The sequence below is a fragment of the Garra rufa genome, chromosome 9 (genome assembly GCF_049309525.1).
Source record: "Garra rufa chromosome 9, GarRuf1.0, whole genome shotgun sequence".
In the NCBI taxonomy this organism is placed as follows: domain Eukaryota; kingdom Metazoa; phylum Chordata; class Actinopteri; order Cypriniformes; family Cyprinidae; genus Garra; species Garra rufa.
Genome location: NC_133369.1, coordinates 28195973 through 28214411, shown reverse-complemented (window position 1 = coordinate 28214411; position 18439 = coordinate 28195973). Strand labels below are relative to the sequence as shown.

Genomic DNA, 18439 nt, shown 5'->3' with positions numbered 1-18439 from the left:
CTAAATAAACACACTTCTTGTCAAGAAAAAAAGAGACAGAAGCAGCAGATGTGAGTGGGGTGGCCAACCATAGCCCCACCCCTGTGTTAACTCTGTTAAATATTTTTAACGATATTAAACTGGAAAAATTATCTGCCTGCGTTAACACGCTAATTTTGACACCACTAGTTTTAAGCCATTCAAGCGCAATACAGAGCAAAAGAGACTTCAATGCATTGCCTTGCTGTCTGCACACGAGTACCAAATTGAGTTTCCAATTTGCTCTTTTTGACCAAATCCACACAAAATTACACCAGAATGGCTGTTTTGTCAAGTATAAACTTAGGGTGTGTTCACACTTGTAGTTCGGTTCGTTTGGTTCATTTGGTCCAGACCAAAAAAGAAAATAATAAATTTGGTCCAGGTCCACTTACTGCTCACACTGGCAGTTTTGACAGCGGACCTAAAGATACCGAACCTAAAGGCATAGTGATACGTTCACAACCTGATTGGTCAAGTTGAATGGCGTATATTTCATGATGGAACTTACCGAACACCCCAAACAAGAAAATGGGTGCGTTCGACTTAAAGCGCTCATTGTTGAGTGTATATGATTTTATTTTCACCACCTACGAACTCACAAAGAGCTCATAAAATGCACTTTACCTCCTCGTTGCTCCATGTTTGCCCTCTGCTCATTTTGTTTTGGATACACCGCTTATTCCCTTCGTGAAATCATGTTGCATAGCATCACATCTTGTCATTACTTCCTGTTTTTGGTTCATTTAGAAGTACATGGTCCATGTTGTGTCATATTTCATTCGAACCGTTCCAGAGTTAAAGCGGACCAAGACTAATTTTTTAACGGTCTCATTCCACTTGTTGGATGCACCAGGGTGCAGATGGCAGCGTTCACACTAGGGGTGTGCGATATATATCGTCTGTGATAACGTCGTAATTGTTGTTTTAATGATTGGATATTAATAAGTATCCAAACACACCTACAGAGTGTGCACATACATTACATGATGAAGTAGGTTAAACTAGTGCATGTACGCATTATAGTGAGTTCTTTCACTGCATGATTCAGTCTGTTAAAATGCATTTAGAATGATCACATAATTCAAGATATGGGGGCAGAAAACTGATATATTTATATAATTACATATAGTTAATAAATATCGCATGAAAAGAGCTGTTTTTTCTTAAACAATCAGCATGGTTACAAATGTGACACTGCTTTTAAACAAGAAGACACAATATTGCCTGTTTTTGCACTATTTCGCCAACAAAAATCATTCCGAACGCAGCCACTGCACTGTTTTGCATCTCTGAGCAACATGAAGGTGTTTCGTTCCTAAATGAATCAACCCTTTAAATGATTCAGTTCAATCGCTCACTTGCTGCCACCTACTGGCGGTTTTAATTTCACATTTAAAGTATCTTTTAAATCATTTCAAATATAATTTTTAAATGATATGTTTAAAATATCAAAACCATTTATGCATTTGTAACTGCAGTTTAAAGCTTTGCATGTCCTTTTAAGCTGCATTAAACTGTGTGTATAATACATCTAAATGCCACTTCAGATGCAACTTCTGCAAATTTTGTTGATACTAATTTCATTTGTTTTATTATAATTGACTACATGCAAGAATTTGACTCAAAAGATGATGCACACTTTTAAAAAATGTCTTTATAAAAGTAAAAAATGCTTATAAAAGGTAAAAATCAATTTCAACTTATTGGAATTTTTTTCTATCACTGCTGTGAACTGAGCACACAGAGTATGAAGAATATCAAAAACTTTAGGAGTCAGCTGTCCACGTCCCTAAAATATCTGCACAATAACACACTCAGCAAAATATCATCTAATTAACATTATTGATAAAATCCCAGAAAATATCAAGATATTATTTCTGTCAATATTGCACAACCCTAGTTCACAATTAATCAAATGAACCACACTAACAGAGCAACTGCATCAGAGTTCATTTTAATCTAACCAAACATGACAAGTGTGAACACACCCTTAAAAATGTATTGTTTATGGCCCACTCTTCACCCAAAACCAGCAGGTTCACCACTTCCTGCACCCGTAACGACAGTACTGCTCTGTTCCCTCAAATGCATATTATTGTGGGCTAAACAGTCCTTTCAAGTTCGACTTCCTCCATTTCAAATCAAGCATGTGTTCAAAAAGTACAGAAATGCCTTTATTACTTCGCTGGCTAACAGAGCGAACCTATCCTGTGTAGTCACACGCTGTGGTATTGCAAGATAGTGGCATCCTTGCTCCAAAAACTGTAACAAAACATCCTTTTTTCTTTCAAATTGCATTTGTTATATATTTTTATTGAAGTGGAAATCAGTTAACTAAATAATGTAAACTTGACTGACTGCTTCACTTCCATTTTAAACCAGAGTTTTAAAGGATGTTTCCTTTTCTTTTCTTTTTTGTGTGTGTGTGTGCATGTGTATTTGTGTGTAATCGAGAGGGATAGATGAAGATTTCAAAAAAACTCCCAAAACGAAAATAAACAGAAAAAGATCCGTCAAGTCACGTTAACCAGGTTTTCTCTCTGTAGTGTCTCTGTGAGGATATTTAGAGACACTGAAACTGACAGTATGTGAACAGGAAGAACAAATACTCCAAACACAACAACAGAGAGTGGAGAGAAAGTGACCTCTACTAACAGATATTTACCATCTGCAGACTCGACATCAAAATAAACATATCAAAACCGTTGCTATACTGCACCTGTCAAGCTTTCCGCAAGCACAGGCACATACAGTAAAGTCTCTGAGAGAGAGATTATGCCAAGAAATACCTGGGGCTTACATTAAGCTAATGCCATTGTACTGTGAGCTAATCAGGCAGAACAATGGCAGCCCGCAACAGCCTGAACAAATGTGCCAGCCCAGAATACACAAAAGGATTCATCCTGAAAACACTCAATGTTTGCGAGCTGGTGTGGCCTGGTGTTTGCTAACAGACATGGCTGGTGAGACTGTGGTTGGTGTGTATGTTTGGGTTTCTAGAAATAAGATAGCGAGTAGAAAAACATATCTTTAGACTGTCCCTTGCTGCCGTGGGTGTGAAACCGCTGTGCTGTGTATGTGTTTTTACCATAATTCCTGTGAGCAGACACACTCCCTTGCCACAGTAGGTGTGAGGCACCATGTCTCCATATCCAATGGAGAGGAAGGTGATGGAGATGAGCCACATTGCACCCAAAAAATTACTGGTCACATCCTGAGCATCATGGTACCTGAAAGAGAGAGAGAGAGAGAGAGAGAGAGAGAGAGAGACGAAGCTGAGGTTCAGTTGGGAAAGATTTGATTATTGGAGGAAACTTTGAACAGGTTCTGCCTGTGGAAGGTATGGAGAAGCAATAACTGGATGTGAAATAGGCACAAATATCACATCAAAGTTTTCGCATCAAATACTTTCATACATTTCCATTTCTTAATCTGATCTGCAAAGCACTCTAAAGGAACGTCTAACTGTTTGCCCAAAGGCTTTTCGAGAAACTTCTTAAATGTTTGTTATACCTTTTATTCAGCATAAAACACAAAAATATTAAAAAAAATTAAATTTAGGGTTTCTAACTGCTTGCCCGAGAAACATCTTAAATTTTTGTTACACCTTTGATTCAATACAAAAATCCGATAAAATAAAATAAAATGATAAAATAGCATAATAAATAAATAAATTAAACATTTTAAATAAAATACAATTATGAAATAAAATTAGGCTTTCTTAAGCGTTTCTAACCCCTTGCCCACAGCCTTTTTGAGAAATGTCTTAAATGTTTGTTATATCTTTGATTCAGTATGAAACACAAAAAATAAAATAAAATAAAAATTAACTTTAGGGTTTCTATTTGTTTGCCCACAGGCTTTTCGAGAAAATACCTTTAATTCAGCATAAAACACAAAAATAATATATATATATTAGGGCCGGGACTTTAACGCATTACTTTAGATTAATTAATTACACAAAAATAACGCGTTAAAATTTTTTAACGCATTTTAATCGCACTAAGTTTTGCACCGCGGAACGTTTCTCACTGGATGAGATTAGGCGGACCGATTATACTGGAGCACAAACTAGCGTTCAGACAAGCCAAAGACGTCCGTCCTAAATAGTATTGTATGTCCCAAATCGTAGTATGTTTAAAAAGTATTCCAAAGATTCCCGGATGGTCTACTACTTAACGATCAATGCACACTTTAAACTGCTAATATTGCCCGCAACACACTGCGCCGTGAACGAGGATTCGATTAGAACTACAAACACGCATAAAAAGTGTTAAAAAACTACAAACATGGAGGATATACGCGACCAACGGACAGGTAGAGAAAGGGGTTTGAGTGATAAATAATCAGTGTGTAACCTGATAAAAACTATTTTTTAAATGTTATCCGCGTTATATTCCATGTGCAGCAACTTTTATAATGATAGGTTTGGTCATTAACGTTTAAATGCATAATTAAGCAAACACAAGAGCAGAGTTCTCAGAATGAAAGACTGGTTAAAGAACGTGCCTCTTGCTACATTTAATGGCAATATTGCACTGGTCTGTTGGACTTGGTTAAACAAAAATAAGCAATATTTTGTTGCTTAAGCTTATGTATTCAGTCATTATTCAATGGTATACTAAAAATCCATGTAAAATTCTTAATTCTCACTGTTCTCAGGTCAAATATTTACATGCGATTAAAATGCGATTAATTTCGATTAATTAATTACAAAGCCTCTAATTAATTAGATTAAATTTTTTAATCGAGTCCCGGCCCTAATATATATAAAAATAAAATAACAAAGCAAATAAAATAAACTAAAATAAACATTTATAAAAATAAAATGACAAATAAAATGAAAAATCAGTAAAAAAACATAAGCTAAAACAAAAACCAACGGTTTCTAACCAGAAATAAATATAATAATAAATTCACAATAAAATAAAATAATAAAATAAAATAAAACTGTTTGCCCACAGGCTTTTTCTTAAACGTTTGTTATACTTTTGATTCAGCATAAAACACAAAATTAGAAAAAAATTTAATTTAATTTAATTTAAAAACTAAGGTTTCTATTTGCTTGCCAACAGGCTTTTTGAGAAACTTATTAAATGTATGTTATACCTTTGGTTCAGCATAAAACAGCAAAAATAAAATAGTACAATAAAATAAAACTAAGAAATAAATTTTAACTAAGAAATAAAATAAAACTAAGAAATAAAATTATAAAATAAAACAATCGTTAGGGTTTCTAACCGTTTGCAAACAGACTTTTCAAGAAATGTACATTAAATGTTTTTATATATTTAATTCAGCATAAAACAAAAATAAAATTAAATAAAATTAATAACTATATATTAATAACTAATAAATTAAATTAAACTTTAGGGTTTCTAACTGTTTGCCCATAGGCAATTTAACATGGAATTTTAACGCGACTGGTGAGAGACACCAGCCACCAACACTGATATTCTGGATTCGGATGGCAATAAAATCACTACCCACTTTAAATGGCAAAAATAACCCCCATGAGAAACAATTATCATCCTAATAGGGCTTATTTTGATTAAAAATTACAACAGATAATTTTAAAACTAAAACAAATATTTTTAGTTTTGGAAAGAAAAACCATTAGATGACTTTCTACAGAGCATTTTGAGAGCGCGTGAGCAGGCATACATTAAAGACTTCCTGCAGCTCAATATGACACTAACAGCGCCAAGGTCATAGATTTGATTCCCAAGAAACACAAATCGATAAATAAATGTGTAAATTATGTCATTTTCAGGGTATCTGCAGATATGAACAAGTGAAATTTAAGACGTTTTTAATACCACCTTATATGAAATTTAAGACCTAAACCTGTAATGGAAATACACATTATATTACATGCATATATGCAATATTTAATGTGTTTAATGTACAAAGTAAACAAAATTTCATGGCTGTCAGATTATATTTATTACTACGATGTACAGTGAACTTTTCATATCAGCAGATACTATTCCACACAAATGTCCCCATAAAAGTACCACTTAGAGATATCTGGTGAAGTAAACAATTTATTCTGAAGCAATATTTTCATCAGTGCTCCATTAGCTTTTACATCTTAAATCTGCATATTTGATTTACCTTTTACTTTTGAAATGTATGCATCACCTTTGAAATTATTGCATTTTATCAAATTCTATATGGCTGTTAGCAGTCAGATTACATAATTTACACTGCCAAATTAAAAGTGCAATAAAAGATGTTATGAGATTAATGTACTGGGCCCCGAAGACACCAACGCGGGCGTAACGTTAGCGTTTGGATTTGCAGTAGCTGCCGATTCTGCATACATCTGAATGGGGACAGTTGTTGCCTGACTTTCAGCATAGCGCTCGTGCTTCTGGCCTTTCATGTGTGCGTCAAGGGCTTGGCAGCCCATTGTTCCCAGTTTCATGTTTTTTTTTTTTGCAAAGTCTGCAACGCGCTTTGTATTTTGTCGTTTTCTGTAACCAGCCGCGATATTTCTCATCCTCGAGCCAATTATCATTGAACCTGCACTTGCCCATCTTGGCTCGCGTCTGCCACCCTGAAATACTTCTTCGTCTGTTTCCACTGGGCCTACAGGGAAAATACTGCCCCCTAAATGTGTTATGCCTGTGCCATGGGCACACGCTACTTTTTACAGTCTTGTTAGACATGGACGAGCATGGGAAAATATCTCTCCAAACATATTCTTTCATTCGGCACAAATTAAATTTAATACCGTCCTGATGAAATTTAATGCCACACATCGAAAATTAGCGAAATTTAATACATTAAGACCTTAAAAAAACGTTTATTTTATTTAAGACGTTTTAATACTTTTTAAGGATCCGCAGAGACCCTGATTTTATTTGTTTTATTTTTGAATTAGTGTGACCTAATGAATTGTGCAGACCAAGAATGTGTTAAGAAAGTAAATACGGCCAATAACGGCAGAAGACAACCGAAGATTTCTACTGTATTTGTTCAGTAGCATCAGTACGCAGTTTCTCTGAAGTCCTCTCAAGGCATGATATCAACCTCCCAAGAATGTAGTTAAAATAAGTTCATCCAGTTAGGAGGAGGGCTACAGTCCACTGTGTGCATGCTGGACTGAGTAAGAGCAGCACACAGCCTGCAGGAAGACTCCTCCTCTGGAAAGGGCCTTTAACATGATGACTTTGAGTGCAGTGCATAAAAATAGAGCAGATCCCTGTAGGCTCAGCTCACAACGACGCTGCCCTGATCAGACGTGGCAATTCAAATGCGCAAACCGTCACTCATATCACACTGCTGGAGTCTGCCGCTATCAAAATAATCATCAAACCTCAGGTCCCCAAACCGGGGAACCCTCAATATTTTACAGCGTCTACCCCGAGACTAACGCACATCCAGAGTTTGTAACCATGACAACACGACTGGTAGAGTCGGAAACACCCACTCGCTGGCCTGAGGGCTTAGTTTATCCCGCGACCCTTTTAAGGTGCAACATGGGAAATCTGTTGATGCACATCGTGATTGGCTGCAGCCCGGAGTGTCTGGAAAAGGAGGAACGCTGTTTAGAAAGGTCTTCTGGAAACAAGGGTGTGAATGAAAGTGCTCCGTTTCTGTCTGTTTCTTTCCTTCGATCCCTCTTTCTCTCTGGTCTCTTTTTTTCTCCCCACAGAGCAGTGAGTGTTTGCACACCTCAAGCGGTGTGTTATCATCCAGGCAGTGCCACTTATTGGTGAGGATTCAGGTGAGTCCTCATTAAGCATAAGAAACTTGACAGCGTCTAGACAGAAAGGTACAGTTGGAAACACAATGATTCATTTGTTCATTCTTCCTCACGCTCGTTCTCTCTCTCACCTCTCACACACTCTTACAGTCCAGGCAGCGATGATCCACAGGGAGATACTGAAAACCAGCAGCACTGTGCCTGGGCATATGGTCATCAGGGTCTTCATCACAAACCGTGTGTTAAAGTGCACCTGAAAAGAGAAAAACAATCACGGGTTGGTGATTCCTTTCAGCCTGGATGTCATTCATCACTGTCACAGTAGATAAACTTAGACTTTTTTATTTTATAAGCACTTATACAGTATGCATCTATTACAGAAGGTTCAGATGCTCACTGATGCTTCAGAAGGACACCAGATGCATGAAAACTTTTTGAATTTACAAATCAGGGTAAATTTTACTTATTTTGTTTTCTCGGAAACATATAAGTATCTTCTGTAGCTTCTGAAAGAAAGTACTAAATGAAAAAAAAAGATATTTAGACAAAATAAGAAACGTATTTAATAATGTGTTTATGTATTTATTCTGTTCAAATGTTTTTACCCCCTGGCTCTTAATTCATAGTTTTTACTTCTGGAGCATCAGTGAGCATTTGAACCTTCTGTAATAGTTGCATATGAGTCCCTCAGTTGTCCTCAGTGAGAAAAGATGGATATCAAAATCATACAATCACTGTTGGAAAGGGTTCAAATACACACAAATTCTGAAAAACCAAAGAATCCGTGGGACCTGAAAGATTTTTCTGAAGAATAACTGTTCAGGACAAACAAGGGACTCATAAACAACTATCACTAAACTAAAAACACAGCTGTTGATTATTTAGGTAACAATATATTAAGAATCAAGTGTATGTAAACTTTTGAGTCAAGTCATTTTTATAAATTCAACCATTATTTTCTATTGTGGACTATATGTAAATGTCTTCTTTGTGAAATATCTTATTCAGGTCTGTACAAAATTTAAAAAAAACATGCATTTTGTATGATCTCTCTTATTTTAATAAAATAATTCACATTTTGCAGATTCTGCAAGGTGTCTGTATACTTTTGACCTCAGCTGTAGATAGATAAACTGAATGAAAATAAGAAGTGTTGACTGTGGCTCACTAACTGAATTTTTTTTTAAAGTTTACATTTATTTTACATAACGGTTGTTCCCTCACAAACACCAGTTTCTTGGTTTATAGTAAAAAATTACATTAAAGTTGTAATTTTCTTATATGAATTTGTCAGACATTGTTGAACGCACATCAAACATATATTTACTGATAGCACACATAGTGGGAAAACTGTTTTATATACACAGAGAAGTAAAACAATATTTACCACAGGTAGCATTTGTTGCATAAATACAAATTGACCTGAATATTTTTTGTCATTGACTGATTGATAGTTTTAAAGGATTAGTTCACTTCCAAAATAAAATTGTATAAAATGTTTGTGAACGATAACTTAAACACCCCTCCTGGATGTCATCCAAGATGTTCATGTCTTTCTTTCTTCATTCGAAAAGAAATGAAGGTTTTTGAGAAAAACTTACAGGATTTTTCACAATATAGTGCACTTCAATGGGGATCAGCAGGATGAAAGTCTAAATTGCAGTTTCAATACAGCTTCAAAGGGCTCTACACAAACCCAGCTGAGGAATAAGGGTCTTATCTAGTGAAACGATCGGCCATTTTCTTAAAACAAACAAAAAAAGATATACTTTTTAACCTTAAATGCTCGTCTTGGACTAGCTCGACTTCATGCATTACATAATCATGCATACATGATGCAGTTGAAGTAACAATCCAGTATTTACAAAGCGAATGTGCAAAGAAAGTCAAATGGCCCTTCACAAAAAAAAAAAAAGGTAAAACAACATGTCAGATGATTTTAAAGTTGGAGGAGAAAATGAGATGCCATTTTTCACCCTACCCTACTTTTTTGAAACTGTGTTTCAAAAGCAACATGAGTATGTTTGCACAAGCTCCGCAAATTAGCACTCCTGTGAAGTCACATCACATGTATTTACATGGCACTTTATTCAATATATTTTTTTAAAAGCAATAAGCAGTATTAAAAAAAAAAAACAGTGTCAGTGTCTCATTTAATTAGAAGCAACTTTATTTGGCACTATAAAGCAACTCTCCACTTCATGTTTTTACCCGCAGACATCTCACCTCCAAGGACTCGACAGACCAAATGAACCCAGAGAAGAGTTCCAAAAAAACCCTGGAATGTTCTCCTCAAAAAATGTATTTCTTTTCAACCGAAGAAAGAAAGACATAAACATCTTGAATGACATGGGGGGTTGAGTACATTTTCAGAAAATTTACATTCTGTAAGCTAATTAATCCTAATTAAGCCAGTTTGGTTTCTACACGTTACAAAATAAAGAAGAAGGAATGTGAAGTGGAGAAATGTGAAATGTGATAACATGAAAAATTCTCCACTTCATGTTGTTACCAGCGGACATCTCGCCTCCAAGGACTCAACAGACTAAATGAACCCAGAGAAGAGTTCTGTGTGAAAGAAGGCAGTGTACATGGACTAATGGTAATGTGAAGGTGTTCTGCAGCCCGAACAAACTTTTCCAGAAAGTATGTTTGGCAAGCCATTTCAAACTTCCAAAGGTAACACAAAACAAACTTTGTTTTGGCCAGATTTTGTTTGAAATGACGTCACGCCAGTTCATTCTTTAATTTCGCTTGAAGTATATCGTGGCCTTCATTCATGGGCTGGGATCATGTAGAGCCCTTTGAAGATGCATTGAAACTGCAATTTGGACCTTCAACCTGTTGATCCCCATTGATCCCCATTGAAGTCCATTGAAGGGGGGGGGGGGGTAAATTTTCTGAAAATTTTAATTCTGAAAGTTAACTAATCCTTTAAAGCCAGTTTGGTTTCTGCACTTTACAAAATAAAAAAAAGATTTTTTTTTTTATAAAGTAATGAACATTTTTAATGGCATATCATCTCCAAAAAGGTGGTTTAAGCTGCTGTGCTGGTGAGATGGGGTCTTATTCATATTAAGACCATCAAAAGATCACATTTGGCCTCATATTTGTCGCAGCAGTTGCACATGGAAATTAAAACAGTGTTGTTTTTGACAACCATCTTAGATTTAGTCTTAGTCTTAGTCTTTTGGACTAAAATGCTTCTTAGTTTTAGTCAAATTTTAGTCACTTCTATATGTGATAGTTTTAGTCCAATTTTAGTCGACGAAAAGTCAAAAAGGTTTTAGTCTAGTTTTAGTCGACGAAAAGTCAAAAAGGTTTTAGTCTAGTTTTAGTCAAAAAAAGGGAAAAAAGTAGTCTTTTAACAAATTAATGTAGGTCAGTAAGTATTTTGCTGTTGGGTAGTGTCACTTATAAGTTCTGAAAATAGCAGATCTATAGTTCAACACAATGTGAGCTTCGGGATCGACTATATTTTCACCAATAATTACAATAATGAAGGAATGTTTTAGAACATAAAAGACAAACAAGGATGGAATGCTAAAACGGCTTGCCGTACTAGTATAGCAAAGAGTATTTAATGCTAAAACGGCTTGCCATAGAGTCAGATACTTTAAGTTTTAATTGGCATGCACAATAAGCGGAAATGTCATGCATTTTAAACGTCTGACGGACCACCCACTAACATTTTCGTCTATTCTCGTCTCGTCAACGAAAACTCACACACGTCTCGTCATGTTTTAGTCATCAACGAGCCATTTTTATCTCGTCATCGTCTCATTATCGTCATGAAAAAAAGTGGCGTCAACTAAATGATTTCGTCATCGTCATCGTTGACGAAAACAACACTGAATTAAAACAGCTGTCAGAGATCAAAAGTTGTGTGATGTCTTCGTGTAAAAAATAATGACTGTGACCTGAACTATTAAAATTAATGTGAAACACTAGGTGTGTCCTGACTGAAATTTACAAGAAGCCCCAATTTCAGCTTTTCACTTGTGTTTTCATTTTTAGCTCAGTTTGAATCTCATGCAGCTTATTTCTGGGGTGTTTGATGAACTAGAAGTGTTGCCATTGTTTGTTAGTATGCTATTTCATCTATACTTGACAGAAAACAATAATATTCATTATGGCCGTCATTACTATTGATTTGTGTTACTTAAAAGTCGCATAAAGGGCAGCTCTCCAGAGGGAAGGCGGAGATCTCTGAGCTAAGATGGACCACACGATCATTAATGATAAAACAGCACATGAGAGGAAAGAGAATTTGCATTTACATCTCTTTGAAACAAGAGCTTCCCTCAAAGGACAAAGTGATTACCCTCTCCAATCAGCCATTCAAATTAAAGTACAGAGGGACTCTTTTCACCTGTTTCGGGTTATTTTAATGGCACCCAAGGACACAACTCAAACTTTGAACTATCAAACACTTGACAGCCACAGTAGTCAATCTTCAGTCTCTCTTAAGCACAAAGCTGAAAAGATACACAATATTTGGAGACATCAATCAGCCATCTAAAGGAGAGCCGAGATAAACCTGCTTGAAAAACGCACAGCCATCTATCATAAAATCCATTACAACAGAAAATTCATCAGTCACATCAACTGACACCGAGCTGTGACGCTGCATCCTAACAATGCAAAAACAATTAGATGAAGCTCCTGTCCAAAGATGACCTTCAACCGAAGCCGCGTCTGAACGCTAGTTCACTTCGACCCAGTAAATGCCAAGATACACCAAACAGCAAATGGGTTTTGTTGGATCTACTAACTTAATTTTAGTAGCATGACAGTAGTTCAGCTGCTTTCATTATAATGTAGCTTTTGCAATAACTAGACACTTTTTCCAATAAGTAGCAGCGTAAAGTGACAAAACGACATGACATTTTATAATCGCATTGTGTTGTACAGATAGCATTACAGCTGAGCCAACTACATTATAATAAAAAGCTCTCTCCTAAATGTCCTCAGCTTTCATCTATTTAGTTTTAGTGGCTCATGTGAATGAAGCAGTTCCAAAAGACACAAAGTCAAGTCTCTCCTCAGAAGGGCATCTGCAGCCATTGGGTCTTATTTATAAAGAAATATTTAATAAAACTATGCTGTTTGTCACTGCTCTGGAATCAAGATTCATTGTTTTTGAGCAAGAGAAATACTGTACTTAACTGCAATATTAAGTATAGCTTCAATATAGTCAGCTAGCTATTTCATATTGGTAAATTAATAAAACTATAGCTATGTTTTATAGCAAGGATTCTTAATTTTTTTAAGTCAGTCATATACTTGAAGTACTCTCTGAGATAGTAAGTAATTTTACTTAGTAATTTTAATAGTTTCTATTAATATTTTGAATTATTGTCTGTCCTTAAAGGGATAGTTCACAAAAATTTTAATTCTGTCATTAATTGCTCAGCCTAATGTCGTTCCAAACCCGTAAGACCTTTGCTCATCTTCAGAACATGAGGTATTTTTTATGAAATCCAAGAGGTTTCTGGCCCTGCATAGACAGCAATGCAACTGACACGTTCAAGGTCCAGAAAGGTAGTAACAGTGTTGCCAAGTCTGCAATCTTCCCATGGAATTTGGCTACTTTAAAGCAGAATTTTCAGGTCCATGGGTTGAAGCGACCCCAATACCGTGATATTTATCCCCTGGAATTCGAATAGTCCATGTGACATCAGTGGTTGTAATGTTACGAAGCTAAGAGAATACTTTTTATGTCTTTTCATGGTACTCTCGTGAATGCGTGGCGGAGACTGACACGCAAGAGAGAAAATTGTTGAATAAAGTCATTATTTTTATTTTCTTCGTGCACAAAAACTATTCTTTTAGCTTCATAATATTAAGGTTGAACCACTGATGTCACGTGGACTATTTTATTGATGTCCTTACGATCTACCTGGAACGTGTTGGTTTGCGATGCTGTCTATTCAGGGTCAGAAAGCGCTGACCGACATGTCAAACAACCAATCACAGTTCATTTTCGTCCAGCGTCACGTTTCGGGGCGTCAAAATTAGAGGTCGACCGATATATCGTTCGGCCGATATTTGCCATTTTTTAATATATATCGGCATCGGCCGATATCCATGTTTAGTAGCGCCGATTTAAAGTCAGGCACGTCTGCGGGCAGCCCCGTGTATTGCCCGCACCCGCACCGTCCTCTCCGTCACCCCAGATACTGCGAGTTTATAACTATGTTCACGTCCAGATGTCAGTAAACGTTATTTTTTCAGCATGGATTTGGCTTAAAAGCACGAGTGATTAAGCCTATATAAGTGTGCAGCGATATGCAGATCAGCTGTTAAAATGAACCATCCATTCATCATATTATCATGCAAAACTAAGAATTAGAATAATTGTAATAGGAAGATCGTGTGCGGTTAGATAAATCAGAGAAAAATATAGGTGCGGGTTGGTGGCAGGCGAATTTCCCTATTGCCTAATTTTGCTTTATTTCGTCGTCAAAAGTAAGATTTTGCTCTCTTTTGTCATCAAAAGGAGTATGAAACAAGTCACAACTGAGCCGCTGTGCATCTCCATTTAAACACAGCGTTGTTTAGTTTATGAATGAACGTGCGTTTTTAAACGAATCTAGTGAATTGATTCAATTTTCCATTCATAAAGTCACTTGCTTTATTCAGGAATGAATCAGCTGTTCGAACAAATCAAATGAATGATATGATTCAGTAATTAAATCAGTGTCTTGCCGCCATCTGCTGGCAGGTCCCTTCAGTTATATAAATATTAATTCTGTATTCAAAATTTTATATTTAAAACATTAATCTAAACATTAATCTCAGCTCTTAAACTTTTATGTAAATGACTGACAGTTTTTATATTGTCTGTTTTATATATTTAATACTTGGTCAGTTTGATTTGTTTGGTTAACTTTGGTTAAATGTTTTATACTAATACTGTGCAGTGCACAAAATCAAGATCAAAATGATGGTTAATTGTGTTAATTGTTCATGATGTTAAGTTTAGAAATGATGTGCATCCACTTATTATTAATGTGACATTTTAGCATGCAACTAAAGGGGAGAAATTCAAGATATCGGCCCTAAAAATCGGCCAAAAAAATCGGCAGCACATATCGGTCATCGGCTGACCCTGACCTCTAAACATCGGCATCGATTATAGAAAAACCCATATCGGTCGATCTCTAGTCAAAATGTCCCCACAACAACAGACTGGCATGCAACAAGTCAGTCATTGAAATAACCAGCATTGAAAGTCAAAGAAGAAGAGGGAGAACAAGCAGTAAGTCAGTAATATCTTCGCGAACGTTGCAAAAGTGTATAACAACAGTAACGTCTGCATTAGCACCTCTTAGCAAAACACAGAGTAAATAAGTCTGCGCTTTGTTTCCCGGTGGACCGGAAAAAATGCGACACCCGCATCTCCCGGAAATCCGATCAAATTCAACTAATCAGATGACGACTTCGAAATTACTAAAGTGTTTCCAGTTAAGTGTACCATATGCATCAGACGTTTAGCCAATGTTCCGTGGGCGTGACGTCTGAGGCTGAGACTATACTCACAATAACAACAAAACATTGCACTTTTGTAAAATAATGAAAGCAAAAAGGATGCGCTTTCTGCTGCCTCTGTCTCTGTGAAATTTAGTGCAAAACTTCAAAACTCGGTGTATACTTGCCTTACAGACATGAAAAATATAGGCTATCGATAGAGAGTGAAGTGTCTACTTTTAAATCAACCAATTCAAATGTAGGCTATTAATGGCTCATTATTATGATTTATTTGGTTTATTAATAAACATGCGACTAGGCAACTAATGCTTAAAATGAACAACTACTAGTCAACCAGAAAAATCTTTAGTGGAGGGTAGCCCTAATGTTTATATAATGTTTTTAATGTCTCTTTAATTTCAGTTTTAAAGGTGCCATAGAATGGAAAACTGAATTTACCTTGGCATAGTTATATAATAACAGTTCAGTACATGGACATGACATACCATGAGTCTCAAACACCATCGTTTCCTCCTTCTTATATAAATCTAGTGCTTGCAAAAGACCACCGAAAAATAGGTCAATTCCAACATAACACCGACTGTTACGAAACAGTCAGTGTTAAAGCCGAGATTGTTAATAGTTACGCAAAAATTTGCATCGCCCAATCATCAGTAACGTCAGCACATCAGTTAAACAAGGCAAGCCACAGAAGGGACACGGTTAGCTTAATGCTTAATGCTAGCGCTAGCCTGTTACATTGTAATACATAGGATTTCACTTACCACATAAACAGAGAGATGACTGCTCTGATGATGGTGAATGGTGGAGAAATAATTGCCAGATGATGGCGAATGATTTACAGATCCCGAGTATCACTGACGAGCAGCTCAACTTGTGTGGTAAGAAGCACTCCCTCTGCATTATAACTTTATACAGAGCACATGCATCACAGTAAACAGACTAAGATGTCCGCGATTCAAAACGGCAGATTCAACAAACCGCATATTAAAAGCGGCTAGAGCTCCTAATTAAATATATATTTTTATCCATGTGCCAGCTATAGAGACGAGCCAGCTTTGTGAAACATCCAATCAGAGCAGAGCTCATTAATATTCATGAAGCTTCCAAATAAGGCAAAAACAGAGCATTTCATTCTAGGGGCAAATCCTAGGGTTGTAAATGGACCTGTAAAATCATTTCTGGAGATTTTTTGCCCTTTCCTATGCCATATACCTTCTATGTAGATATCAGAGAACAATTTAAAATATTCTCTCAATGCATCCTATGGCACCTTTAACACTTGTTTATTTTTATTTTAGTTAAATGTTATTTTACTTCAAGCTAAAATGTATTTATTTATATTTCAATGGTTTTAATTTCAGTTTAAATTAAAACTATACAATAAACATATTTGCGTTTTCACAATAATAGTTAAGGGTTTTTAAAAAAATGTGTAATAAAAGTCTGTTTTGACTGGTCAGATCGCCTGTCAATCAAGTAGTTTGTGAAGGGTCAATTATGCTTTTATTATGCTTTCTAAATAATCACACATATTTTAGTCTATAATCATCCCCTAGTTTGTTTCTTTTCTGGGTCCCTAGCAAAGGAAACATTATTTTTGGGAGTCAAAAAGTTTCAAACCCCTGGTTTTACTGACAGTTTGACTATAGTTTGACTAGTTTTATCATTTAGTAGCTTGAAGCAGTTTTAAAGCAGTTTCGCCAACACCGTAAGGTTGTATCAGTGTGTGAACCCTGTTGCTGTCTGTTGGGTAAATGTGAACCAGCCTATAAATGTACAATCTTTAAACCATCAGTAAAGCTGACAGGTTCATCTTTCTCAAGAGACAGAACAAACCACATAAACACACACAAAACCTCTTCCTCCAGCGATGAAAAGCACAGGTCTCTGTGCTCATGATTGTCCTCATAAAACCAAACTTTACTGCCCTCAGCCACACTGTGTACTGCATTTTTCTCAGCTGAACTGATTCAGCTCCTTCAGCGCTGACATGCAGTCACAATCGGACGGGACAAAGGCATATTCTCCTGAGAGGATGTGTTTATTGAATCTAGGCACAAGTGGGCCATTGAAGCCAGATAGAAAGGGAAAAGCCGGCAAGCTGATGAGGGATGGACTACTGTAGGTTGTCTATAATATCTGAAGGAAGCCAGACGTTAGCATTCCTATCCATCTCAATGGCAGTGGCTTGGCTAATGGAGAAGCCTCCAGAAGTATGCATTTTGTCAGAATACACTATCAACCAGCAGGGGGGTAATGGGGCCATGCTAAAAAGAAAGGGAATGAGAAGAAAGGAAAGGCAAAAAGTTGACTTCTGACCTTGTTGAGTGCCCCTATGCTGCGGGAGGAGGCGTCAGTGAAGAGCTTGCTATGTAGCAGCATGACTCGGGCGATGAGGTAGAGTCTAAGGAACATGGGTACAGACAGCACCATGTCTAGATCTGCCTCCGCCTGCGAGGGAGCGTAGGAGAAGGCCAGCCGCGCCCGCCACATGAACTTGAAGTCTCCCGGCACCGGGTGAACCGCCGACACGATCAGCTCCAGAGCTATAAGCAGCACTCGCTCCATGGTCATGGCGATCCTCCAGTCGTCCGCACCGTTGTCAATGACGAAGAGCTGAAGGGGAAAAGTCAGAATGGGAATGTTAAACAGTGCAAATTGAGTGGAGTTTACCAGCGAAGTTTCAATTTACATAATGGATATCAAATTTGCATTCGGTCTTTTAAAAACGCTCAAGGGAACACGGCAGTCACTAGCTGCAACAATGACATAACACAGAGAAATAAAACCCAGCCACCATAAAAGCTTTATTAACTGTTCTTTTAATCTAACACTGTGTCCAAATTAGATGCAGTGGTGTAAAGCGATTAAAAACCATGTACATTTGAGTTTTGTAGAACATTTATTTATTTATTCATTTTACACAAGAATGAAAAAAACTGGTAAAATAAAATAATAAAATTGAATTAGCTGCTAAAATCCAAAAACCTAGAGAATAAGCATAACTGTGTATTCACTCAGGAATTTTGAATTCATTTATTAATTTTACACCAGTAAATAAACCTGCAGATAAAATGAAATAATTTCATTAATAATACAGTATTTCACTATAGTGAGCAACCATTTTAGCATATCCTCTCAAGGGACAATTTATTGTCTAGATTTAGAGTATAGATTTAGAGTATAGATGAAAATAACTCAACATAC

At 36.5% G+C, this 18439-nt stretch overlaps 1 protein-coding gene across 1 annotated transcript in view; it reads right to left on the bottom strand.

The window, feature by feature from the left end:
* The window catches only part of kcnn3 (potassium intermediate/small conductance calcium-activated channel, subfamily N, member 3), a 37046-nt gene extending 19201 nt beyond the window's left edge, over positions 1 to 17845 (bottom strand). The window contains exons 1-3 of the mRNA XM_073847055.1: positions 17552 to 17845; positions 7867 to 7988; positions 3110 to 3251 (exon numbers count right to left, since the gene is read on the bottom strand). Coding sequence (XP_073703156.1) covers positions 3110 to 3251; positions 7867 to 7988; positions 17552 to 17806 — 519 coding nt within the window. The 5' untranslated portion in view covers positions 17807 to 17845. The remainder of the gene's footprint in view (positions 1 to 3109; positions 3252 to 7866; positions 7989 to 17551) is intronic.
* Positions 17846 to 18439: the final 594 nt, after the last annotated feature.